Genomic DNA, 8,273 nt, shown 5'->3' with positions numbered 1-8,273 from the left:
AAAAATAAAAATATATATAATATTTTTGTTCAAGGCCCTAGAGAACTTTAATTTTATAAGGAATATTTTTTGCGTGGTCTAATAGAGTTTAGATTTTTTTAAGAACGTTTTTTCAAGGTCGAGCAGAACTTAAATTGTTTAAAGGAATATTTTTAGAGACTAGCAGACCTTCGATTTTATAAAGAATATTTTGTAAGGCCTAGCAAAGCTTCGGTTTTGCAAAAGATATTTTTTAAGAGACTGACATAAAAGCTCTTTGGTCTTGAGAATATTTTCTCAAGTCCAAGAATAACGTAAATATTTCTAAGAATATTTTTTGTTTATATCTTGCAGAGCCAGGCTTTTTAAAAAATATTTTACAAGGCCTTGTTATCTTCAACTTTTTAAAGAGCATTTTTCAAGGTATTTTAATACCTAACAGAGCCTCGATTGTTTTTAAGTGCATATTTTTTCTAAGCCTATCAGATAATCGAATTTTTAAATAATATTTATAGCAGTTGTCCCGTCACCTGTTCTCATCCCAAATCCCTGAATTTATGTTCAGTTCAAACATTCCCTTATCTTACCTTTATTTATGTATTTGTTGTTGTGATTTGTTTGAGACATTGTTGGCGGCTGACGGCAATGTTGCTGCTGCCATTGTCGCAGTGGTAGCTGCTGTCGTTGCCCATGTTGTTGTTGCTGCTGCAGCCTTTGAGAGTGTGCCATTTTGTGAAATCACAACAATGCGACAATAAATAACCCCACATTTACGAACAAATTACGAATGACAACGTCATAAACAATGCGATACGATACGAAGAAGAGATTTTGCAATTATTGATTTGTTAATTATTTATGAACATTTATTTGTTTACTCGCGCTCGCTCACTGACTCACGGAATTTCGATAAGATCCGAACGAACACAACCGGCATTAAATAATAAACAAAGAAAAAAACAGAGCACGTAATAAAGACAATAAAAAAAATTAACTTAAAAAAATAAACACACACACACGGAATTTATGCTGTCTAATCTTTGATGTTGATCGGAGAGGCAGGCACACACAGACGTTAACAAATGTCACTTCAATTGTCACTTCAAGTGCAATTGTTTTCCAATTATGGCATTGGAAGAACGAACAACAACTTGACTAACTCGATGTGTGTTTGCTCTAATTTTCGTTTTCTTTTGATCTTGTTCTTGTTTGACTCTCTTTGCTTACTTTTTCGTTATTTTCGATTTCGGTTGTTTGTTGACATTTGGCTATCAGGTTAAGAAGACGTGTGCGTGAGTGCGGTTCCAAATAAACTTCACTGTCCCTGACCTAGTATAAAATATATGTACATATGTGTGGTTATTGGGTAAAGGTTATTTGGAAGTGCCAAAATAGCAAACGATAAACTAAGTACATATGATCGTGAGGCAGGGATGGGAGTTTGGAATTTTGAAAAATATAAGAATGATTTTTAGGGATATTTTCAAAATATATTTTTTGAAAATAAAATATTTTTTAGGGACCAACCCAAGGCAGAGGTTGTATTTGTTACTTAATAATTTTTCAGACCATAGTGGAGCTTGGACTTTCAAAATAATATTAGCAGAGTTTGGATTTTTTACGTAATTTACTTTCAAGACCTACCAGAGCGTGATTGTTTTAAATAGTGCTTTAACAGGGCATATTATAGCTGGGCCTTGCGATTTAATTCTTCTGTACTAGGGATACGTAGTCGAGCGCTATAGTCGATTTTTAGACTTTTCGATTTTTGCCTCTGACCAAAAAGTCGCTTTTTAGACTTTTCGATTTTTGCCTTTGACTAAAAAGTCGACTTTTCGATCTTTCGATATTGCCAAAACTGTTCAAAATCGATTTTCGACTTTTACTGACTTCTGCAAAATCGACTAAAAATTTGATTTTTTTTTTATATGAATTATTGTTAACAGATAATGTAAAGTTCCGGAAAGTGCAATTTGTGGACAATTTGAGCTTTGTGATATTTATGAAAAAATCGAAAGTCGATCTTGAAAAGTCGACTTTGCGATTTCCTCATAGGTCAAAAGTCGACTTCGACTTTTAGACTTTTCAATACAAAAGTAGATTAATCGATTAGTCGAAAGTCGATTTACTTATCCCTATTCTGTACAAATTACATGATTACTTGATTCAGTTCCTATATAAAATTTTTCGAGAATACATGGCTTGTCATTTTGGCTTAACGAGCCACTTTAAGCATTAGCTTCTCGATAGAGCCCCGCTGGCCCTTCAGCTTATTTGTAGAAAATGCCTGGCCCTATACTTTGTCTCTATATAATTGTTGTAAGTATTATAAAATCATCAACAGAAACATATTGGACCTTCAGCTCGCCTATAGACTCTCTAAAGTCATTTTTAGGACTTCCTTACCTTTCCTCCATTCGCCTTCAGCTCGTCTGTGGAAATCTGCTGACCTTTAATTTGACCCTTCAGCTCGTCTTTGGAGTTTCCTTCCTAGAGACTACTTCACCGTCCAGTACATCTGCGGAGAATGCTTGGCTCTTCAGTTCTATCGATGGAAACTCCATGACGCTATAGTTTGTCTCTAAATAATTTTTGAAACGAACTCGTTTATCTCTATAAACGAGTTCGTCTTCTGTGGACTAGAAGCTGATCAGAGGGGCTCCCTAGAACTCCAGCCCATCTCCGAACCCAGCAGCTCGTCTCTATAAATTGTCGGGCTTCTTTTTCAAAATTGTCTATAGAAACTGTAGAGACTGCAGCTTAACTATACAGACTTCTTGCGTCTTCGTAAAATATAGCCCTACAGCGCAATTATTGAGTTTCGTCGGCTCCACATCTCTCTCATAGGGTCACACATGCCACTCAACTCAATTAAGGAGACTAATGGCCTTCAGTTTATATGTGAAGACTCCTAGAGCATTGGACCGATGCTCACCTATATAAACTCCCTGACCATTTTGCTTGAATATGGAAACTTCCTGGTCCTCCATATTGTCTAAAGGGAATCTTCAAGAGACCTAAGGTCGTGTTTAGAGGCTTCGTGGCATCTTAGCAAAGTCATGCGGTCTACTTGGTTCCTTTACAGACTCCCTTCTTAGGTATTCTTGGTACTCTAACTCACATTAAGAGTTTCAATGGACCTTCAGGCCTTTACATAGACACCCTTTGGTTCTTCAGTTCGTTTATAGTAATTTTTTTGCCCTTAATATTTAATTTTTTAAATTATCTTCACAGTAATTTAAAATTTCAAGGACACTCTGAGGTTTTATCTTATATATTTTTCCGATATTTTTTAACCTGAAAGACATTTCAAAGGTCTTCTATGAAAGAAAAACCTTCTGAAGTTGTTCTACAGAGAGAAGATCTTCGCATGTTGATAAACTCTGCTAAAACAATGAAAATCGGTAGCTTCAAGGTCTATCAGGACTATAAGAATTTTCAAAGCCTATATTTTCTTGGCCATTTTTTTTCAAGAACTATCAGATTTTTGGATTTTTAAGATGGAAGCTCTCTTAAGGATGAATGAAGAAGGTATTCCATTTTGGTAGCTCATAAATATATATTTGCTTCAAAGAGCTTTTTAAGATCATCTTTATTTACAAGAGCTTCTAATTTCTTCTTTATATAAAAAACCTTTTTTGGTTCTTAAGATGGAAGGTATTTTACGTATGGAAGACATTCTGACATCCTTTGCTATGTTCAAAAGAGGTTATGTCATTTTGAAAGCTCATAAATATATATTAGCATTAAAGGGTTTTTCAAGATCATCAACATTTGCAAAACTTTAGCTCTTCTTTATATTAAAAATAGCTTTTTTTAATCTTTAAAATTGAAGGTCTTTTTAGGATGAAAGACATCTGACATCCTTTGTTAAGTTCAAAAGAAAGTATGGCATTTTGAAGGCCCATAAATATAAGCTTCAAAGAGCTTTTCAATATCATCTATATTTACAAGAGCTTTTTAGCCTTTATATAAAAATAACTTTTTTGAATTGTTAAGAAGGAAGGTCCTCTTAGGATGGATGACATTCTGACATCCTTTGCTATGTTCAAAAGATGTTATGCCATTTTGAAAGCTCATAAATATATTAGCTTCAGAGAGGTTTTTTCAAAACATCTATATTTACAAGAGCTTTTTATTATTAATATAAAAAGAGTTTTTGTGGATCTTTAAGGCAGAAAGTCTTTTTAGGATGGAAGAAATTCTGGCATCCTTTGCTATGTTTTTGAAGCTCATTAATATACAAATAAATATAAGCTTCAAAAAGCTTTCAAAGACATATCTACAAGAGCTTTGCCTCTTTATATAAAAAAGCTTTTAAACATAATCTCTATCTAGAAACGATTTCTTAGATTTACTATAAGTTAAAAAGCTTTTGTAACCATTTCTATATGTTTAGAAGCTTTTGTCACCCTTCTGTTGTTTGAGGGTTTTATACAGTGCATAAAAACCATATAAAAGTTTTTTGAAGTGTTTCTCAAGACCTTTCAATATCACCTTTATTTACAATAGCTTTTATTTTCTTCATTATATATAAGAGCTTATAATCTAAAATATTTTAGAAGCGATTTTTAGACCTTTTGGAATCCCTTCTATGCCTACAATATATGAAAAAGCTTTTAAGGCTTTTCCTATAAAGAAGGTATTCAAAAGCTCAAAGCTCTCAACGTTGATCTTCTGTAAGTCTCCTATATAAGAGCTTTTGAAGCTACCATATTTTAATCAACGTTTTTAAGCGTATCTACTTTTAAAAGAGCTTTTCCAACTAAGCTTAAATAGCTGTTTTGTTCATAGAAGAGCTTTTACAGCTGTTTTGTTCGTTGAAACCCTTTTCAAGGTCATGTGTATGTAAAAGAGCTTTAATAAGATTCATATTGTCGAAAGAGCTTTTATGTTTTTTCTTCAAAGAAGAGCTTAAACAGATGTTTTGTTCATAAAACAGCTTTTACAGCTGTTTTGCTCGTAGAAGATCAATTCAAGCTCATATGCATGTAAATAAATTTTTATATAAGATTTATATTGTCGTGGAAGAGCTATAACAGCTTTTACAGCTGTTTTGTTCGTAGAACATCTTTTTAAGCTAATGTGTATGTAAAAGAGCTTTTATAAGATTTATATTGTCGGAAGAGCTTTTATGTTTTTTTTTCATAGAAGAGCTTTAACAGCTGTTTTGTACATAGAAGATCCTTTCAAGTCCAAGCATATGTAAAAGAGCTTTTATAGCTATTCAGTTCGTTGGAGAGCTTTTATAGCTTTTTTTATTGATATTTTGCAAATAATATAGATAGAATATAATTTTTACTTATTTTTTATTGTTTTAATTTTGAACTCCCATCCCTGATGATTATATTGATTAAAGGTTACTTGACATTGCGGATATTGCAAAAAGAAACATAACAACAAATTGAAATGTCAAAATTTACAAACAATGTAATCATCATTTGTCAAACAATCTCCCTGTATATGTAACTGTCAATGTGATCTAATAGAGAATGTCAAATTAAAAAAACAACTATGTATTACAACAACAACTAATTTATTTTCACTTTATTTCCCCCTCTATTTAGAACTTGTTTAAACAATAGCAAAGTAATACAGAAAAAAATTTCGGGAAAAGAATAGGATATGTAACGAGAACCATTAAAAAAACTTATTTAAATAAAAAACGAGAAATCGATCGATCGAGATTGAGAGCGAGAACGAAAGAAAGTTATCGAGACGTAGAGCAAATGGATGGAAAAACTTCAATATATCCCGATGCTGCAACATTATTTGCCGGAATCTGTGCCTGCTTTTTCACGGTTGTTGGAGTCTCTGGCAATTTGATTACCATTCTCGCGCTGGTCAACTCGCCGAAGATCCGCGGCCATGCTACCACAGCTTTTGTTTTGTCTTTGTGTATTTCGGATTTACTTTTCTGTTCGTTTAGTCTGCCTTTGACGGCGGTTCGTTTCTTTGCCCAGCAATGGACACTGGGTGAGAGTTTATGTCGCATCTTTCCAGTGATATTCTATGGCAATGTGGCTGTGTCGTTGTTGAGTATGGTGTGTATTACGATTAATCGTTATATCCTGATCGGCTGTCATAGCATCTATGCGCGATTGTATAAGAGGCAGTGGATCGTGCTGCAATTGGCCTGTGTTTGGTTTGTGTCGTTTTTGTTGTTGTTGCCACCCTATTTGGGGATATGGGGTGAAATGGGTCTGGATGAGGTAACCTTCTCATGTACAATCCTGAAGAAAAATGGCCGATCGATAAAAAAGCCACTCTTCCTATTGGGCTTCCTGTTACCTTGCCTGGTTATAATTGCCTCGTATAGCTGTATTTACATAAAAGTGTTACAACAAAAGCGGAAAATGAATTATCATCGGCAGATGGTGATCAACACAACGAATAATGAAAATCTACCGCAGGATTCTCGCAAAGATCGTGAAGACAGCCGTTTGACGCTGATGATGATGACGATATTTGTGTGTTTCCTCATTTGCTTCTTACCTTTGATGTTGGCCAATGTGGTCGATGATGAGAGGAAGACTTCATATCCATGGCTACACATTGTAGCCTCCGTCATGGCCTGGGCCTCAAGTGTCATCAACCCGATTATATATGCTGCCAGTAATCGTAATTATCGTATCGCTTATATGCGCCTATTTAGACGAGTGAAATTTTGGAATCAAGATGTCGTCTCCACAATGCCCAGCAAAACAAAACATTCCAAGGAGCTGTCGGGTCCTGCACGCAGCACTCCACCGGCTTTGTATTGTGGAAATGCCAATCATGTCGCTCAAGAACATTTTCCAACCTACTCAGTATAGCCGTTGACAGATAGTTGAGTTGCAGAGGTCTTCTTTTTTTGCATTTGGAAATTATTGAAAATATTCTACTTTGTTGGAAATGCATTTAAATTTACATACGTACATACATAGATATTTATGTATCATTTACACTCATATAAATATAAATATAATTATAAAAATAAAATAATAAATATTAAATAAAAAAATAAAATAAAATAACAACGATAAACAAAAAGGGGAAGGGGAATTTTGGAATATAATGGGGCTGGGAAGGTATGGTTATAAGAGGGTGCTTGGTAAAGTTGAATATTTTTTTAGAATTTACAACAAATAATACAAAAAATACATAATTTTCAGAAATAAAGTAAATAAAAAATTTTTTACTATTATTTTTTTGTAAATTTAAAATTGATTTTTTATGAATTAAAAATGTTGGTTTTTCTAAATTAAAAAAAAAAATATATATATTGAAATTTAGATTTGATTTAGATTTTTAAATGTTTCTACAAAAAAATGTTTTTTTTTTAATAAAAAATACATTTTTTTGAATTAAAAACAAAAAATTCAGATAAGTTTAAACAGTCGATATTTATATGACTTATACCAACTGTATCCAAAAGTCCCGAGAAAAGTTCGTCCTTATAGGCACTTCGATGAAACAAATCCGTTAAAAACGTAACGGATGTTTTTTTTCCGATCTCCAACAACCCGGATTGCAAATTACAGTAACTTCAGTGGACATTTTTTTGGCATAGCTCCATATAAATGAACCGGTATATGGAGGCTATGCCAAAACAGGAACCTATTTCGCAATTTTTTTGGCGAAGATTTTCATTACACCCGAATAGGTGCAAAAATGCGGCTAAATTCTAAAAGCATTCGAAAAAAACTGTAAGGAAATTAGTAAAGTCTAACGAGGCCGACTATATGATACTCTTTACAACTTTGGCTATATTCAAAAGATGTATCCTAACAGACCTCGTAATTCCAGCGAATTCGCTGAATTTTGGTACAATGTGTTATATATCTAATCTATACTGAAATCTATATCTAAACCAATCTGAGCACACATCATTATAGACACAATTAGGTACGCTATGCCAAATTTCGTGCAAATCGAAAGATATTTAGGGACTTTGGTGCACCATTTACATTAAATCGGACGAAAATATAAATGGGACCTATATCTAAAGCTGACCCGATTTTCAGGAAACTTAGCACACATCATTCTAGACTTAATTCAGTACGCTTTGCAAAATTTCGTGCAAATCGAAAGATAAGTAGGGACTTTGGTGCACCATATATATAGGAGCTATATCTAAATCTTAACCGATTTTCATGAACTTTAGCACAAATCATTCTATACTCAATTCAGTATGATGTGCCAAATTTCGTGCAAATCGATAGGGACTTTGGTGCACTATTTACCAAAAATCGGACCACAATATACATGGGAGCTATATCTAAATCTGAACCGATTTTCATGAAACTAAGCAC

General features: G+C 33.6%; 1 protein-coding gene across 1 annotated transcript; it reads left to right on the top strand.

The window, feature by feature from the left end:
- Positions 1-5,708: 5,708 nt before the first annotated feature.
- Positions 5,709-6,794, top strand: LOC133330997 (protein trapped in endoderm-1-like). Its single transcript, XM_061539400.1, has one exon. The coding sequence runs from the start codon at positions 5,709-5,711 to the stop codon at positions 6,792-6,794; it is 1,086 nt and encodes a 361-aa protein (XP_061395384.1).
- Positions 6,795-8,273: the final 1,479 nt, after the last annotated feature.

This window comes from Musca vetustissima, unplaced genomic scaffold (assembly GCF_032173495.1).
Source record: "Musca vetustissima isolate MV318-11 ecotype Yass unplaced genomic scaffold, APGP_CSIRO_Mvet_v1 utg38220, whole genome shotgun sequence".
NCBI lineage: Eukaryota > Metazoa > Arthropoda > Insecta > Diptera > Muscidae > Musca > Musca vetustissima.
The sequence above is the reverse complement of the archived record's forward strand: the minus strand, read 5'-3'. Positions and strand labels throughout refer to the sequence as shown.

Bases quoted from the DNA above. Each gene is read 5' to 3' on its own strand.
- LOC133330997 (XM_061539400.1), top strand. From the start codon at position 5,709: ATGGATGGAAAAACTTCAATATATCCCGATGCTGCAACATTATTTGCC.